The sequence below is a fragment of the Vanellus vanellus genome, assembly GCF_965231255.1.
Source record: "Vanellus vanellus genome assembly, chromosome: 2".
NCBI lineage: Eukaryota > Metazoa > Chordata > Aves > Charadriiformes > Charadriidae > Vanellus > Vanellus vanellus.
In genome coordinates, this window is record NC_138906.1 from 38,178,412 (window position 1) to 38,199,050 (window position 20,639).

Here is a 20,639-nt window from a genome sequence, read left to right on the forward strand (position 1 = left end):
TAATGACATCATTTAAGGAGGATGGTCCATTTAACTGAAAGGATCTTTTACAAGGCAGACAGACAGAAGGCAATCCGGGAATGTTTTCAAGGACTTCCCATATTTCAGAATTATAATGGTGAAATGCCTACATCAAAATCTTAAACTCAAGCATTAATCAACAAAATGAAAGACTAATTTTATAAGAAAAATGTAATAAAACTCATTTTAAGAAGTTTTCCCTTCATTATTTTTTCCTTTAAAGGAACCAATTCTCTCCTAATGGTAATTATGCTGCTTTGGAGTAATGACAATACTCAGGCAGCTCAGTTTTAGGCTGCTGTTTTTAAACTGAAGCCAAATCACTTCAATCACTTGCAAGTTCAAGAGTAACTTTCATAAACTTTTCCACCAGTTTATGTAAGTTAGCTGTGATCTTTCAGATAGAAAGCATTATACTATTGCCTTCAGAACTTACTTTAATACTTTTGGTATGGTCTATAAACAAGCCTTTAAATTGCACCACCACCTTTCCCATAAAAGAAAAAAAAATTAAAAAAAAAAAGCAACGCCCTCAAATCAACCAGTAAGGGAAAACTCACAGTTTTAGTGCCTGCTACAACTCCTGGTGATGGGTGGAGGGCGGTTTTGGGGTACTATACCTTGTATTATCTAAATAATTTTTCCGATATTGAAAAATCAGAGCAGAATATGCTATTTTAAAGTAGTTAAAGGAATACCAACATTTTCATATTAAAATAATATTATTAAAATTAAAAGATGATACAAAACTACAAACACCTCTTGTACTTCAGAAGGCGGCACCAGTTTAAACCCAACCAAAGAGAGTCTTTTTACCATTTACAATAACACTCAAAGCCATGGAAGTTGTGTACACGTTAGGATGACATCTGTTAATAAATGATGTGGTTCTGAGGACAGAAAAAAAAGTTTACCCTATGTCCCTTTAATATCCTTTTCAAATTGTCAAAAACTTCAGAAAGCTGGGAAGCGTGAGACACAACGGAGAGAAGCAGTATTCACATCTTTCTAGAAATGCTGTGAAATGTTGTTGGTTTCATTACTTTTGGGTTGTTTTGGTTGGTTTTTTTTTTTTTTAAAAAAAGAAAAAAAAGTATTTACAGGGAAAACCATTTCATTTTCTGGCCTACTGGGCCACTTCCCCCCCTCCCCCCCGCCTCACCCCCAAACACACTTTATCAACATAATGTAAGCAGTTGGAGGGAGGGAGAGAGAAGGGGCGGAGGGAAGGTTACAGCATGTAGAAGACTGGAAAGTCACATATGTACCGATCCATGCATTTCACAGAAAACTGCATATGTTCTCCTGTGACTGCTATTAGCATACATCAGATTGACAGAGAAAAACTGAGGAAAAGACCATGAAAGAGGATCCTTACAGTAAACAGTAAGATGACTCTGATTATCTAAATTAAATTATTTTCCAAGAAAAACAATTTTTGATCCTAATAATGTTGCCTTCTCTTCACCTCCTTTTTAAACATAAAACCAGCATTTGTACCTGACTTGGTATCTACCACATATGAATAGCTCTTTGAAAATGGTGGTAGTTTAGGACATAAACCAATATCAAAGCCAAAATTTTACCTCAGTTTGAACATGCGCTTTAATTCTGTCACTCAAAAAATAAAATATGAACTGTAAAAAGTGGGTTTATTTCAAGGACTTAACTGAGTTCTTGTCACTCTACCTCTTTCTCTACATCAAGAATATGGGTATCCAGGAGTGATGAACAAGCACCACAACAAAAGAAAGCTGACTATTAAAGCCTGACTATAGTAATATAAAAATAATTAGTAGTAAGTGGTAATGTACAGAATAATACCACTGCATTCCTCACCACCTGGGCTATTTCTTAGTTGACAGTAATGTTTCTAGTAAAGGAAGAAGAGATTCGTACAGACTTCAAGTGACATGACAGATTTAATTCCAACCCCTGCTACAAACCTTCTCTATGACCTAGGTCCTCCACTAGTATATTTGCCTATTGGTTTCCAAACCTTTACTCCCACTTTTTGTTTTTATCCCAACTAGGTTCTCTGAATGATAGACTCATTCAAATTAAGGACACATACATACAGTGGAGGATTCAAAAACTGCCTTGATCCAATGAAAAAAAGGTGACACGTGAAAGACATTACACACATTTATTGGCACTTGACCAATTTTCATAGGTTTTTCTTTTTTTTTTTTTAACCACAAAAGCTAAATCACAACTTCAGTTTGTACATAAACTGAACTCCCACGAGCAGCCAATGAATCTATGACTAGCAACAAAACCACGTCAAAATAAAAATCTAATCATTATAAAGGTTCCTTTTTATATTGGTTCCCTCAAAAGTATTTGCATCTACAACAGTTACGCTAATGCACTGTCAGATTTCCTCACATAAACTTGCTATCCTCTAAAAAATAACATACTTTGACAACAAATTCTTGAAAAATACTTGACAAAATTATGCTAGAGACCACTACATGGAAGCCAGTCAGTGACATGGAAGCACTAAAGGACAAGACTCCAGGATCAACTTCTTCATGCATTATCTATACCAGTCTGTGTCTTTATATCACTACAAAAGCTCATTTCCGTGCAAGATTAGAGGTATACTGAATGAATAAAGTGAATAATCACTCTTCTGTTTGTTCCTATTTCATGAACATCATTTAATAGCATATGTATTAGCCAAAAAACATACTGGCAAAAGAAGTTACTTCTGGGTATGGAGGAGAAATACAACACACAAAGATAACTTTGTTCAAAATATTTACAAATCACTGGTATATTACTTAAAACAACCTTACAGATGAAGACGCTAATGTGAAAAAGCCATCAGAGCCAGACAACTGACTTTTAGCTCCAAAGGATGCACGAAGAACTACAGGAGGCTCATCAATGTAAGTATCAAACCAAAAGAACAAATTATGGCCTCATCTGGACAGCAGTGGGAACCAGAATAACTAGTTATGTTGTAACCACACTCTTTTTTATTATAATGCTACCTTAGAATAGCATTCTTCTAATTGCTAAAAGGCAGAGGGAATCCATACAACAACCTAAACCACTCCAATTCTGTGCTACTCAATTTATTTCTCAGTTTTAAGGTGATTATCATTGTTTTAGCTTCTTCAGTTTCACAAACATGATTTGGGTTTGTTTTTTTTTAAAAAAACATTTTTGACTCAGTAGACTTGCTTTTTGTACAACCTTCATGATTTATATTTGTGATGTTCTTCATTGAAGGCTATTTTTAATTTAAGACCTGAATCATCACTAACTGCAGATACAGTGAAGAAATTCTCTACCTGACACTCCTGAGAAGACACTAATCATAGAACTTGGAAGAGGAGAAGTCAGCTGACAAAAAAAGACTGGCCTAGAAATGTAATTAAGGTTCAGACGCTCAAGGCCCTTTCCAAAACATAGCAAGCAGCTATTTGGTACCAACATAGTACGGTATGAATCACTGCACCTCATTATTATTCCCTAAAAAGGGGGGGAAAAAAAACAACCAAACAAAAACTCCCTCAAAACATCTGTTTCTGAAGGACAAAGGCAATTAACAGGGGGAGGAGAAAAAAAAAAAAAAAAAAAAAAAAAAACACACACATAATGACAGTATATTAGAGTGGAAAAAAAATTTAAAGATGCCACACACATTAAGTTATATTTCCTAAATTAGGGCTTAAAGACAATAAGAACTGTAGATTCCTCAGACCTGTTTAAAGTTAAATTTACCCCAGGTTAAAAACATTCTGGGAGCACAGAGTAGGATTAATTTCCCTTTTCAATATATACACTTGTAAAGGTAGAAATCCTTGTAGACTCTCTCTTGGAAAAGGAAAATAAAATGCCACTAATATAAACAGGGTAGTGGCTTAGTTGTGGCACACAGTCTACCTAAAAATTGGCATAGCCATGCTGCCTTCAGTCTTCATATGTTCAGTGTTCTGCACATCTTAAAACATTTCTTCATTTCTACCTATTTTGAACTATACAACCAAAATTGATCCATAACAACTTTATACAGACTCCTTAACATAATCCAAGAGATGCTTCTAAAGAATAATAATAAATAAATAAAATATTCTATGTATTATGGTTATGACACAAGTCAGTCACCCAATATCTCAGTGGCAGCTAATGAAACTGAAAGCCTAATTAGGAAGATGAGGGGAACAACCCCAGCGTTCTGGCTTACCTCCAATATGAATAATTGCATCTACCTATGCAAAATCCCCCCTGTCATTTCAATTAGGTGAGATATTCCTCATATCCTGCTCTTAAATTGCTGGGTATTTTTTATAGTGCCACTGTAAATGCTGCTGCATTCTACCCTGGATATTGTTGCTTTTGGATGGTAGCAATATGGCAATTCCTACATATTTTAGTTACTTTGCTCAAAAAGCCTAGTGCTTGCAAAAGGCTCTCTGCTATCAAAAAAAAACCAAACCAAACCAACAGACAACAAAAAACCCCACACTAATTCATTGTGCACATATTACTGAAAGAAGTATAAAATGTGTAGAACACAGGTGACACCTTAACAGGTATCAAGGTACAGAAATAAGTCAACCAGGCGTAAGCATCTCTTTGGCAGCACAACAAGCAACCACCTTATCACACTATCACTACTCTGAAAGTCTCAGAAATTAAGCCAAAGCTAACACCCCTCCTTGCTGACTGTGAAATTCTGCTAGTACCTTAAAACACACTTCTAAAAGCGTATATATACACACATATTAAATTTAACAAGGAAGAGAATGAAGTCAGTCACCAATCAGCCCTTCCAAGGCCTCCAAAACAACAGTTGCACGCATTTCTACACTTTGCTTCCCGCTCAGCGGTATCGACACCCCGAATACCTGTTCCTCAGAACAGCCACTGATTCCCCAATATTGCTTTCATTTTGCCTCACTCCCTCACCATCCCCAAAATTCTTTAAAAAGCCTAAATTTTGGATTTTGATTTATTTAAAATTGTTCATCTGACTAAAAAAGAATTCCTATATGAAAAAGGATTTTAAACTTTGGTAGGTTTCACATTGACTTAAAGAGGGACATCTGGGGTTTATTACTGCCTCACCATATCAGAGCTTTCTTCCTCTCCTCTTTTGACTCTGAATTGCCACCGAAATGGTTATTAGCAAGTAAACTGGATGCTTATGTCAGCCGTGCTAATATGGCCCACAGTCCTTTTATTGTGCACTCCTGCTTTAACTCTCCCTATCCCTTAAAAGATACAGTTTAAACAGACTATAAAATACATTTGGAAAAGTACTCACTGTTTTTAGTTACGAAAGCAAAAAGAAATATTTTATTTAGGCATATATGCAAGCACATATCTGCATCAAAAATCCACATTAATGCTAACTGTACTTACTGTTTCATTCAACGTTTCAGTAACCACATCAGCAATTTATTGCTCCACTATGGCAGTACAGAAACTTCCACAATAAAATACAGGCCAGGAGTGAAGAGAGCTGTAAAACCATAAAAAAAAAAGTTTCCTTTTTTCTTGCCCTGGCCTTCTAGGACTGTAAATCTCAGGCTTTCTTTTTCCTCAATTGTCTGTTTTCAAGCATTACCAGTGCTATAAATACCTTTGCCTTCTACTGACTAGACACTTTTTCTTCTGTAGACTCACTTCCTGTGGGAAATGTTACATCGAAAATTACACACGCGCACACAACACTATTCGAATTGTGATCATTGCCGCACTTGTGTTACTATATTAAAAAACGCACTAAGAATAGAACAGCTTTCACTTTATCATTATCTTCTATAAAAGGAATATCACTCCTGCATGGGAGACAGTAATATACATACTAAAATTTATTTCAAAATACAGTAGAAAATAATTTCCATTAAGTAGACCTGCTGGGAAAAAGCTGCACGCACCAATGATTAAGCTTAAGTGTGCATCTGTCCTTTAAATACGCATAGCAGTAATAGCTCAGATGTGGGAGTTCAAATCATGGCCACTCTTGCTGCATATACAAATTTGCATCGGGCAATGCTAAATTAAGAAGCACCTCCGATAAGTTGACAAAAGACAAAGGAAAAATTGGTTGTAAACTCTTCTGCATTGCAAAGATCTCTTTTGTCTGTCAATCAAGAGAAAAGTATTATTCCACCATCACAAAAGGCAAACCTTTGGAGGCAGTATAGGTCTGTGTGTTGTGCAAATGTGCAGTTGCTAAGAAGCAAATATGCTTCTCTTCTAATCAAATAGCCCAGCTCAGCAATGCTGCTGGCTTGGGGCAAGAAGCAAATTCCACCAGCCACAAACTTAGAAACAGTCTTGAATTATTTGTTGCTGACCGCTGGCTGAACCCTGTCCTGATGAGCACCATCACCATTAGCCACTTCTCAGTGTATTCCATCAACCAATGGCAATAGCAGCATGCTACAGCTCAGGCTGCAAGGAATTGATCAAACAGGGTAATGAGACTATTTCTTCATGGAGGTTATTTTAAATGAATATAAATATTTTCTTTCTACATAATTTGCCACGAAAGGTCACTGAACTCTCTGCGATTCTAAAGAAAAATGCTGTGGTATCCCCTTTATATATTTGAGTTAGGATATAGCCAACAAACAACTCTGGGCATTTTTGATGATCGTGTAAATCTTAATGAGGTGGCATCCCAGGCAATTGATTAGCAGCAACATTTTACCTTCGCTTTTAGTTACGAACAAAAAGAAGATTTGATGCTATTTTAGAAAATCATGATATACCTACGACCTTAAAGTCTTTCATGAGAGAATATATTCCGTGAACCTAAAGACTTACACTTTTACTATTAACAATGGATCATGCATATTTAGCTATGCTTGCCATACTTTGGTATTATAGCTCTTTCTATGGATTCTTTCAACCGAACTCTTACGTTAAAAATACCCACTTTGTATCAGAGTCAAGTTACCGATAAGGAAACCAACACTCAAGACACCCTGTCTGTTGTCATTGTCTTCTTTAAAAGACTACTATAAAGAGACACCAAGAGAACATTGAAATTTAATTCAAACGAACTGCTACAAAAACCTCACCAAGGCCCTCCTTGCTCCATATAAGGTTTTTAGTCCTATCGTTTCCAGTACTGGACAATTTCTCCAGTACTGGGAAAGCACAATAGTATTTATTTAAATACCTGATTAATAGTACTTTATTAATAAAGGCATTACACCAGGGTACTACTAAGGCTATGATAAATAAATAACACTATTTTCTACTTTGAGGCATAACAGTACAAAAATATTCCAACAGACCAACTAAATACAATTGTTCATGTTTGAGAGTTCACAAGGCTACCTTGAACAACTTCAAGAAAATACTATCAACAGAAAAAATAATTTAGATTTACACACAGGGATGAGTATAATTCATTCATCTGAGACATCGCACTTGAAAGTGGTGGTTAAAATAAAAACTAAAAAAAAAAATATATACACAGGTTTTAAATTAGTTAGCCCTGTCCTGATTAACAGGAGTTCACTTACATAATAACAGAAAGGGCTTTGGATTTCTTTTTTTTTTTTTATTCACTCAAAATGTTCAATTTTTTTTTTTTTAAAGCAGAATAAAAATGGTATTTGAAACTCTGTTCTTTGTATTTTGTTGGGATCCTTGGCACCTCAGGCTTTTTTTTCCCCCCTAAATGAATGTTTCTGACCAGTAGAGGAAATAAAAATAAATTTAAAAAATATGAAATTAGTAATAATAATAACAAAGAATTTAGATCAAGAGGATTCTCCTCCTTCTTCCCATCCCCACTAAAATACTATTTACAGAGCATTCTTTTCAAACTCTTTATCAATACCGTCATTATATCTTGCCTGGAAGTGAAATGCATCTAAGGCTTGAATAGAATAAAGCAACTCAGATGTGTTTGTTCTATTGAGCCACTTTTTCCAGTACTTTTTTTTTTTTTTTTTTTTTTTTTTAAGAAAAGTTGACAGCAAAAACAAAATTGTAGTCCTGTGACGAAAAAAAGACAGCTTGGTTGGTTGGTTATTCAAAATTATAAAGCTTGTTACATATGTTACACAGACCATACAAATTCTTATTGTTAATCCGGAATTTCTTTAAAAAGTTCACAAAAATAAAAAGAAGACAACTCTACATTAATACTGAAGATCTATAAAAATCTGTAAGAGAACATGATGCTAGTACTACTCAAAAAATAAAAAAAATCCTGGGAAACTGTATTTTAAACATGGAAGGTGGAGGAAGCCAATTGATACATAAATCCTAATATGGGATCTCTTTGAGGAAACATTAAGTCCTAAATTCAATTTAAAAACAAAACCAAACAACCCACACAATATAAGTGGTCCCTTAGAACACCAATAAAAAACAATATACACTTGGGGGGGGGGTGGTAGGGGGGTGGGTGGAAATCAGCACCCACTAGCAAAAGACACCTCATCAACAGACTAACATTTGACAAAAATCAGTGGAAACAGCAAAGAAGCCAATACAACTTCCAGTGCCAAGGAGCCAGATGGCACTGCTGGAAAAATTATATCTACAGACTGGCAGCTTGATCCCATGATTATTGCCCAAGGGAGGAGGAAGAGGAAAACAAGAGGTATTTCAGTGTGATGGAGTAAATCAATTATCACCGGCTCACTACAGCATTTTCACATTATTTTTATACCACATTCTAAATATCGCTCAAATAAATGAGAGCACTGGAAGATTCCAGTGATATGAGATGGGAAAAAAAAAAAAAAAAAGGTATGTCATACATTAAAAAAGCAATACGTACTTAAATGCACCTCTATCACCTAAATCACATAGTCCGTATTTTCAAATAAAATTTGCAGATGTGTTGTGGTTCACAAGTAAAAACAATTTTTTTTTTATTTTGCAGGTTTTATTTCCCACCTAAAATTCCAAACCTTATCTATACAGATTACAGAAAAAAATATCTCTGCACTTCTCAATGTTATGACTACATTCTTTTGTGTATTTTCAGCTCTTAATTTGCAGTTATTTTACACATACTATTACAGAATAACCATTTTGCTAAAATATTTTTAAAAGCTTTGATCAAAAAAGTTTGTGGTAGTGTCACCGATTGTTTTTCTGTTAAAATACAGAATGAAAGCTAGCTTCTGAAGAAGCTGTTAAAGGGAGAAAAATTACTCCACTTTTACTTTCATACAAGGAAAGCTGTTCTAGAAATCAACAAGACAAACTTTTCCCTCACCACCTTCATATGCACACATATTCAAATTACTAGACACAAAATAGACAGAATTATAAGAATGTATCAGGCTCTCCAACTGAAAACAGGTAAGGTTAATTTAATTTTTTTTTCGATTGGAAGTCAATGACAGCACATCCATTAACTTTTTTTCCAGGCAACAGCAGTAGTAAGGACCATTTCCTGTATCCATGCTTGTGAAAGAGCAATTTATCTGTTACCTACCAAAAAGACTTGGACCGCCTTCACTTCACTTGTCTCCATCCCATTTTCTTCTTATAGCACAGCCACGTACACAGTCCAAAACCTCCTTCTGCCCCCAATCACATTCTTTCAACACTAATCCCTTCCCCTCACCTCTTCAATGCAAAGTGGTGATGAACAAGCACAGATGCGTGAAGCACATAACAAACTAACTGCATCTTTCAATATGCATTGTGAGTATTTATACATCACCCATGTCCATATACAGAAATACAAAACTTGATTGTTGAGGAACAAGCAAAAACAAGACAACCAGGATATCTCTGGAAAGTTATTATCAGGCTGCGATGTACTTCCCATTGAGGAACGTGCATTCAGATAGACAGAGTAAATATTCAGAAGGCAGCCAGGAAAATCTTGTTTAGACCAGAAAGAGGTTTTCCTCCATTTTATAGCACAGGATCATTCATAATTCCTTGCCCAAAATGGGGCGAAAACTATTTCTGACCACTAGCAGTAGAGAAGACAGGGCTAAGATCCTCATAGTGGAGAATAGGCTCTGACTAATATTAGTTAAGAAACTGGAATAAATTTTGGAGAAAAGATGGCATTCACCAATTTTAGTCTGCTAAAGTCCTGCTCTTGTAAGTAATCCAAGTAAACATCTATGAAGAAATACTGAGGAAACTATCAATCAAACTAATACCAGGTAGTGACAGATGTCCAAAGGAAGCATGGTTCCAGCTGCAAATTTTTAATTAGCAAACAATACCTGCAACATCTTCTTGGTAAGGGCAATAATGAACTTGCCCATATAGTGGATATCATAAAGATTTAATTTACAATGTTTTTTTTCTTCTTTGCAAAACACTTTAATAAGCCTTTTCATGACAGTTTTTATTTTACATCCAAAGTTTTTACTTTTCCATTCCAATTTAATGTCAAAATTCACAAACATTAATCCACTGCAACTTCCTTTTTATTTAAAAGTAAACAAACCTACTAAATTAATGCCAGGATTGCATGATGCCTGACAGAAAACACACCCTTTTTGTACTTCCTTAAGGTCTGCAGATACACTTTGCACCTCTACAGAAAGTACTAATCAGTTAAAAGACAAAAACAGGAATATGGGGAAAATCTTCTGTTCATTAGTGCTGATACACACTTCAGTGCATGCAATAAATTAAATATGGCCAAAAATTCCTAATCACCAGTTAAGAGGAAGAAAACCCTACAACTTAATTTTAATTCTTATTTTTATTGCAAGGTTATTTATTTTTCAGTTGGTTCCTATACCCAGACACTCTAAGGCATCGTCCTTGATACGGAAAACATGAAGTACCACACAGATCATTGTTTTACAGATTTCTGATCTAGCCTAAAACAAACCATTACGGTTTTGTGGAGTCTGTTCTCCCCTGAGATGTTTGGCAATACTGCATAGTATATGCTGAAGGCAAAATCATTTTTCTGTCGTACTTGGTAGATATCAGGGAGGAAAAGATGCCTCTTGCCTTGAACATCGAGTAGCAACAACCTGTTGGACTTGCTCACCTCTGGAAAGGTACTAGAAGGGTACCCACCTCAAGGTGCCACTGGAGTAGCACGAAGCAGTGGTATCATCTACAGTTGACACATCTGTCTGGTTCTGGGAGGGAAAGAGCAAGGAGCAGAATGGAGGCTGACTTGCCATTACTGCTTGGCAGGAAAAAAGAGGAATTGGAGAGAAATCAGGAGGTAGAAATTCACTCAGCTGAGGAAAGCATTAATAAGGTCCTAAATCTGTAATTAACAGCCTCCAATACACGCTTGAAAAGCTTATGACATATCAAAGAGGCTCTCTCTTTTTATTTCAGCTATTTGTGATGTACAAGAACTGATCTAGAAAAACATTAGGCCAACAAGCAACAAAGTAAATAGAAAAATCTATTGCACTTCAGCTTTCTGTTTTGTTTGGGTTTTTTTCACCATAATATTGTTAGATATCTTGAATAAAATTATGATCTAATATGAAAAAGAAATGGGTTAAGCAGGTCATTATTTGTTTTTTTTTATTGTGGATATTGTCCTGTGTAGTGGTGGAGCATAGATGGCTGTTTTGTTATTGCTCAGTCACTGAAGCAACATAGATGAAATAAACTGAGCAACAAACCATGTCATCTCTCCCATGGGAGAAAGGTAAATGTTAAAAGAACACAGGGGTTTATTGTTTAATAGGAAGTTTTTCATCATGATAATTAGAAGTTCAAACGTTTTAGTATCATCAATTTGTACACACTGTTAACCTACACGATGGCATTTTTAACTTTACTGTTGACTTTAATAGGGCCAAAATTTCACTTAAGACTTCTGCTTCCTATCAGAAATTAATCCCTTCTGTTCTGTGCAAGTGGTTTAAGTCAAAATTAATTAGATTACCATTATATATTTCACATGATTTATTTTTTTTTTAAAACTTCTCGCTTCTCCAGTATAAGTCATTGTTGCTATATTCGCTGTTATGGATCCCACGAACAAACTAACAAGCAAACACTTCAGCTGCTTGTTCTTTTCATAAGTTTTCAACAGCAGTTAATGTGGAAAGTTATAGACTCTTGTTAGTCTTCAAATACATTCATGACAGAAGGGGGGAGAGGGGGGAAATACACCATCATCTTTTCCTTTATGAACAAAACAGAGTCAAATGTCAACAGACAGGAGGGAGTTTAGGGTATGTATCCTCTACTAGCGAGTACAGTGCAGCACTGGGACCAGCTGTATGGGGAAGACTGAAGTGCACCATTACAGATTTTTAGGAAAGATGAGACAGGTGCCTGCCAAACAATGTCTCAGGCATGCTAAAGGCGATACATCTACTTTACTCTTAAGGTCTCCCCTATCCAACAAGGAGTTGATCTTTTTTACAGCTTTTAACAATTTCAACAAAGCGAGCACTCTCTTCTCATTTGTTACGCAAACAGATTTAGATCTGGGAATTTACACAAGTGGTCCCACATGCACCAATATCCTCATAAATGGAATTTTTAAAATACAGTAAAGAGAAGCTTAAAACGTGAAGTATGTTTTACTTTTCATTGTATTCCATCAGCTTGTAAAAGATTGTATGTTGGGTGACATCTAAACTGTCCATAAGTGTCTCAGCCTAATTCCTTAGTAATGCATCCTTCCTCTGACAGCCTCAGCTTATCACATTGGAAATTCTAGACTTTAGTCTTCCTACTTATGTTGCTAATTATGATTTCTTCAAATTCTCACAGCAACGTTTCTGATCAGTTGTATTACCTTTTCAGCCAGAAACATCCCAGAAATGCAGAATCATAATACATTGCAATATATAGTATTTTGTCTGCCATACAACATCTGTTCAGACACAGCAAAAGTCTACTAAATTGTTGAAGAAAACAGAATTACTTACACATATCAAAATAATAAATTACATTATTTCCTAGTCACAATTCTGACAGTAACTAGCACACTCAAAACAAAGCTGGCATGTCTTTACCCATTTCCCATGGTACTGATGTTATTGCCCTCCTGCCAGCTCCTAAGAACATAAAGTAGAAGTCACCTTTTCTCACCAAAGACCAAGTGTCCCACTAAACCTAGATCTCACCTCCCCTCAATATTATCTTTTTTTAATCAAGCTTGAATATTTAGAAAGATGTAAGAAAATACATGTTTTTCTGCCTTCGAAGAGATCTACCTATGAGAAAAACAAGAGAAATAAAGAAGTTTCTTACTTCTTTGAATGGTTGTCATGCACTTAGTTTGGAACCCTCTCCAGTACTGCAAAGCAAATAACTAAAGTCCTAGAATAACTCAGGTAAACTTCCAATGCTGTCATCCCCAAGACAAACAAACATCCTCTCTGTTTGTGTGATTATGATACTAAAGTAGTGGTAAACCAGTACAAGATTGGGGGCATAGAAAGGGAAAAAGGAGAGATAAGAGGACAGAAAAATCCTAGCTGCACTTTCCATTCTCTAACCTTTGCTAACTTAGTTGCTAATACTGCTTAACTGGCTCAGAGATGGAACACAGTTTTTGCTTTAATAGTGCTTTTTGCTTTTTATAGTGCCTCAAAAATAAACTCGGTAGGAATGCAGTTAAAGAAAGTGGGGAAAATACTTGTATATGCATTTTACATGAAGATAAGGTCTTACACTGAACTCTACCCTTCTTCAGTGACAGTATTCAAACCTTTATGGCTACCAAATAGTGGAGGGTGAGGGGGGAAAACAAATCTTAATCAGTACTTGTATTTGAGACTTAAAATGTCAAAAGAAGCAGCATGCAAAATTTGGTCACACAATTTTTCATTCTCACTTGATCAATCAAAATGCAAAATGTGATGTTCATGCAAAGGAAATACTATAGATCATGTAAAATAGCTGACTCAAGCCTGCAAAGACTTGTATAGAACTTTTCCAGAGGAGCTGCATGAAAACAAAGTACTAAAACCTGTTGTTTCACCCAAAAATTATACCAAGAAAAGCATGTTGCAGGGAGCAACAAATTCTGCTCATTCTCAAGACTGCATTCTGACGACAAACAGTTAAAGCACAACCCCTTCATTTACTCTGATTCCTCAGAGTTCTCCAAATGCCCTACTTTGGTTGCTTAGGCCCTACCTTCCTCCACTTCAACTATGGGGAATTTTTAGTATGAGATTCTCACCCTATTTGAGAATTTTCTACTGAAAAGCATATTTTATTCATAAGCTATAGCTAATTTGAAGAACATACAAGCCCCCAGACACAGTTTTAGTACTTCTTTCATCCTTACATGCTCAAGGCAACATTTCTAGACCTTCCACAGAAATGATGATGATCTAAATTATTTTATCACAGCATTCACTGTGATCTTTTCAGATCCAGTAATTATCCAACCACATACTCACTGCAGAGCTAAACAGACACATCTTCTTCAGAAGTGGTCGGTTCACTCACAGTACTTACAAAGTCAGAAAGTTTGTTCCTTTAATACTAAAGGTATTTCCTACTATGGAATCAAGTTACCATACCATAAACCAAAAAATGTTACTGTTAAAAAAATCCCTTGAGATCACAAAAGAAGATTACACTGTTAAATAAGAAAGTTTCTACAGATTTAACATCATCGTAAGAAACCTGAAGATTAAACAAAAAAAAGTAATTTTTTCCCCATTAGTGTCTCAACCAAAAATAAGTTTGTTACCAACTTTAAAGAAAGTCTTACTATAAGTACTTTGGTATGCTTTTGTTTCTAATGGATCAAGACATACACATTTTCCACTACACACATTCTTCAAAATACAGATGGAAGGGGAGTAAGAATTTACAAGACATAACATTGTTATACAACATACTATACAAAAACCTGTCATTTAAGTTGCAAGAAACGTAGTCATCAATAAGTGAAAAAATACCCCGCTCAAAAATCAATTATGTTGAGTCTTTTGTATAGAGAAGTAGTACACCTTTCAGGCAACTGGTATTAATGACCAGACACGGCTATAGAATCTCCATCTGTTTTTCTGACAAAGCTGTGACTACTCCAGTCTCTCATTGAAATTCCATTAATCTGGTGCACCAAGGACCAATGCGAAAATCAAAACTCCATCTAACCCTTTATCAGCTCACAATAACCTACAAGTGAACTCTGCCTGTTAGCATACAGCAAGTTATGATTTTGCTATCAATCAGGCCGTTAGCCAATAAAAAAAAAAAAAAAAAAAAAATCAAGTTAGGAACAGAGTGCCTGGCAGTGCTGTTTTGTTTTGCCTGTCTTGTTTTGGGGTTTGTTATTTTATTTGGGGGGTTTGTTGTGTTTTATCCCTCTTCCAATTTCTATAGAGTGTCTGGACATGTAAGCCTATGCATCATTCTCCTTCGTTGTGATTTAATTGCTGCCAGCAATCAAGTCAAAGCATCACTGAAGTGTGCTTGAATTTCATTAGAAGATATAACTTATGCTACTTTCCTACAGTACCTAATAAACCATAAAGAAACCAAAACACATATGGCTTGAGGGAATAACTGGAAAATTAGGTGGCCATTTGGGAACCGAGTGAACTTTTGAACCAGAGGAACAGAGAAAAAGAAATATTAAAAGGAAAGACAGACTTAGAATGCACACAGAGACATGGGGGTTTGACCTTTTCAGTACCTAGAAAATTACATTAGCATTATGAAAAATACATATCATGTTTAGAGTTTATAATCCATCAAAGTTTAGATACTTTGTTAGTGCCTACCATAAGGTAAAAGTCAAAAGGACAACATAACAATCAGATTTGACAAAAGGCCTTTAGGTGACCTGTGCTAATTTAGTTATCCCATACTTATTGTTAAATGGATTATCTCTCTTGTAATTAATACACCATTAGACAAAGGTCACACAAAAAGTCCAGAATTTTACAATGACTATAATGTACATGTAATACACTAATCCTTTATCTGTTACCAAGCAGGTGCCTTCAAAAATTATATTTTGACAGTAACATTGCAAAGTGAAATAGTGACACTTTAAGTTGTACAAACCTTGTAGTCTAACTCAAGTATATAATGGTAAACACCTGTTTGGGGGGGGGTAGTAGAAAAACGTATCTAAAAGGTTTTAGATAAAAATATGAATGGACTCTAATATAAATAAAGAACACCTCAATTTGGTTACCTACAGTTAGACCCCTCTGTTAATGCTGAGAGCTTTGATCCTACACAAACGAGGTTTTACACCTGCACAGAGCCCTACTGCGCTAAACTGGTAACTATGTAACATCAAACATCCACCTTACAGATCCAGCTTCTTGAGTAGGATTTAAATATCAGACATTAACAGACTGCTAAAACACAAAAATACAGTATTAAGCTTCAACAAACCCATTCATGACAATGAGAAGTGAAACAAATGGCACCTCTGAGGATCAATTCAACTCTTATAAGACTCTCCCAACATACATTTTCATATATAGTCTAGGTGGCTAGACTTGAATGATGGACTATATGTGTTAAAATCAAATTGGTCTTAGAATGACACACTGGACATTCAAACATGAAAAAAGAAACACTCCTCCAAAAAATGAAAGTACTTACAGATCAACATCTACCACCTTTTCTCACCTTTTCCTCATGCTGCACTCACACTAGATAATTAAGGAGTATTTACCATAAAGCATAGAAAGACCAGTGAGGTAAGATAATCTTAAATATAACAGAATTGCACCTACTATATTTCTAGCTAAACTAGAACAAATTAGCCAAGATATTTTTGGGCAGCTATTATACCTACTCTTATAGTTATACCTTCCAAAATAGGCTAAAAATTAATCACCCATCTGTACAAACTCGTACAGTATTTCATATACTCCTGCATCAGCATTCTTCAGCCATTCATTATTTAGGTTTATGAACATTATCACTTTTTCCTTAACTGTTTTGAAACAAATCTATAATCATATCTCCCATTAAATAGTCATATAATTTTTTCACATACCCTTTTTGCAATCAGTACCATGTTATTAAGTTACAATTAGAAATAATGTTAAGATTATGTTGTAAGCAAAAATAGACACATGGAAAGTTGCATTCATCTGTACTTTGGAAAATTAGCTTGCGTTTTCTCAAAGCCATATTCAATTTGACTGATAATTACATTTCAGCCAGAAAGCAAAAAGGCTTGTTTCTATTTTTTTAATAGAAGGTTGCATTGCCAAAATGCAACAAGCACAATATTAAAAAAAAAAAAGCGTGATTATTATGGTTACACATTTTACAGAGTTCCGGATATAAAAAAAAAATGCATTATTCTGAATCAGTGGTTAGAAGGTTTATCACTTATGCATGTACTTGACTTATCCCTGTTCTGCAATAGACATAATTTTATACCTCATAAAAGCAATTTATGTTTCCAAAGGGAATAATCTGGATAACATAAAATGTGGAGTGCTATGTTGCGGGAAGCATATTTTCATTCAGCAATTGTATTTCGAGATGGAGCTGCACAGTTTGATCATCATATCATGTCAGAAAACATCATTCACTAGTAAGTCTATCTAACTCCTAGTGCCACAAATTAATATACATTGTTAATTTATTTGTGCATCTACTTAATTTATTGCCTTACATTATCCATAGAAGTATTTATATTATGTATACAATAAACGAACCTCAAAAATATGGACACTATGCTAAAGCAAGCTTGTTAACTGTTGAAATATTCAATTGTTCATGTCTTCTGAACAGCAGCATTTAGCATTAAATTTAATGAATACAAAATAAAACAACATAGTAAACAGCCATGGAGCCTAGATTTTTTTTTTTTTTACATGCAAACTCAAATTTAAAATTTATATAATGAAAACATTCTACAAAAGACTGTCTTAATGGAAGGAAACATTGTAGGAATAATTAATTTAATATTTTATGAACCTATTTTGCATGGAGTTTGCAGAAAAATATCAATCACGTAAACTGTTTCATTATTTATTAGATAAATAATACAGTAAGCCATTAAGTAGCACAATGAAATTAAGCAAGAATCTGATAATGTTGAATTAACAAACAATTTGTTACTACAAATATTCACACTGGTTTAGCCACTGATCTGTCTTTAAAAACATATGCATCTACAGAAGATGCTTTGTTATGAAAAAACTTGAGTTAAAAAAAAAAAAAAAAAAATGTAAATTTGAGACAGCTTCACTATGCTCTAGGACCACTAGAGAGAGCTCTTCAGTTCCTTTAAAGGTTCTTGTAAAGGTAAGAAAACTGCCCAGCTGTGATGCTTATCTGTTTATCTTATTTCCAGCACTAACATTCACATCACAACGATCCGATTACATGAGTTTGTAGCAAACTGGCAAATCTAGTACATTTTAAGGTAAACAGTGTCACATACCATCAGAGGGTGCTTCCTCCTCTTTATCGTACCGGTCGGATGCTATTGAGGCACTATCAGGAGGTGAAGAAAAAGAGCCCTCAGACTCTTCTTCATCTTCTAATTCTGTAAAAGTTAAAAATACATTGGTAGTTAAAATAGCCTATCATACAAGCACAGACAGAATCCAAAGGTAAATATTCTCATTAGGAAGGAGGATACCAATTCCTACCTCAAAGCAAAAAATACCATTTCTCAGACTCTCGCAACATGCATCTTGTATGTTCAAGCGCAGCTGTGAGCGCTGCTGTTCTAGAGTTACCTTCTAACCGGCCACGTACATGTTGCTGGAGCAGATTCCCTCCATATAATGAACCGTCATATAATGAACCCACTCCCAGCACTGCACAGCTGACAGCTTCTCACACGAGGCGGGGGGAGAAGAAACACACACCACAGAAAAGAGGTGGGCAAGGGAAAAAACACTGGCAGGAGGAGAAACGGGCAGTGCCAAACTCCGAAGTTCTGCCTGTCCGATTGCAGGAAGGAGCCGCAGCAACTTCCCTCCAAGGAACTGCCAAACTACTTTTGGCAGCAGTTTGTCGCCCTCTGCCCACTTTTGCTTTTCTTCACCATAATTAGGCGCTACTTTGCAAATGTTGCGTGCGTACGTGTATTCCTGCCATGAAACTAAAAGTGGAATCGCCTTCTGACAGCAGCAGGTCTGAACCTGCAGCTTAATGCATCATTCTGTTGATGAATTACTTACACAACTGGGAGCCCTACTAGTATATAAAAATGTATATATAATGTAGATTTTATATATAATATAGACAAAATCTACATTATTAGCTAACCTATACACTACACTGATCTGAGTGCATTAAGTGTGAAAGTCTGGAAAAGGTAAAGTGAAATCACTATTATTTGAGGCTTTGATTGAATTAGACAAAATTTAAGTTCTCCCTCCCAAAACTCAGTATATTTTCTGATTATTTTTTCAATACTGTGTAGGTGAAGATGGAAAAATAGCAAATACAGAAAAAGAGAGTTAAAAAAAACCACACAGAGAACTACACTGTTCCTTTAAAAAAATAAATAAATAAATAAAAATCAAGTCTTGGTGAAGGAGGAAAATCCAGTAACTAAATAGAATCATGTCACCAAATCCAAATCATAAAGCTGATGCTCCAACAGATCAAGTGACCCTCAATTTTCTTAAAAAGCATATAAAGCTAAATTGCTCAAACATTGCCTTTTGGTATATTCATATACAGAAAGCCTTTCAGAGACCCTTAAACATGCCTCTCTATTCACGTACTTCCTTTTGGAGCACTTTATCAGATAACTAATTTCTCAGAATCCAAAATAAAGCCCATGCATAGCGAAAATACTCTTCTCCACAGACATACGAATCACATTCATCACTAGGACTGTCCATCCGTGGCTGAAAGTTTTACCCCTTTTCTTCCCTTCTAATAATGGAAAATCAGGGAAAATTCAGTCTGTGTCCAAAACACACGACAGTTATTAGCAAAGAAAAGCATGTTTTCACCACAGGTAGGACAACAAAGCCTGATTTTTGCTTTGCTGGAATTCTTTTACATCCCAAGATTGTTAATACCAAACGGGTTTTCCCTTTATTAATTTAGTATGCTTTTCTTGGGAAAGTTTCCTTTCAAGTTCCCATGCCATATAACAACTGCTTTGAATGTGAACCTGACTCCAATCTATTTTTGACACAGCCATCATCCAGTAGCACTCCAGCCATCGTGTTAATCTGACCAAAATATTTGCATTTCATCACACCTGTCAAACCTATCACAAGTAAATTATCCCTCTCCAGGATTCACTTCTTCCTCCAAAGAGAGAACCAGAGAGCAGATAGCACATGAGCAGAAAATATTATGCCATATTTACAACCAGCACTATCATCTTCCATACTTACACGCCCGAGACCAGTTGCCTGTCTCATATGTATATCTTTATTAGACTATGGACTCCATATAAAAAGAGCAGACCTATACAGTATCAAAAGTTGTTCCGCTCTTTTCCTGTCCTGAACTTTTACTAGGACTAGAATGTATAGAATATACGTATCTATAAACCCTCACCTCCAATGCCCTGGTTGTCAGTCGAAAATGTCCTCTTATCAGCTATGCATAAACGTACTATCGTTTAACCTTCCTGAAGTGCCAGCATAAATTTAAATTATTAGGCTGTATTTTTAGAGGAAAACATTTCCACAAACACCACACTCCAGCACTCAAAATTCACGGGCTGAACAGTAAAAGTAAACCAAAGTATATCTAAATGATCAGCACTTGTGGATGACAAATAGGCA

At 35.5% G+C, this 20,639-nt stretch overlaps 1 protein-coding gene across 3 annotated transcripts in view; it reads right to left on the minus strand.

Annotated features, from left to right (window-relative positions):
* Nucleotides 1-20,639, minus strand: part of SKAP2 (src kinase associated phosphoprotein 2) — a 121,586-nt gene that overhangs the window by 79,641 nt on the left and 21,306 nt on the right. For all 3 annotated transcript variants that reach the window (XM_082478968.1, XM_082478967.1, XM_082478969.1), the window contains exon 4: nucleotides 18,317-18,421. In XM_082478968.1, the coding sequence (XP_082335094.1) occupies nucleotides 18,317-18,421 (105 nt within the window). The remainder of the gene's footprint in view (nucleotides 1-18,316; nucleotides 18,422-20,639) is intronic.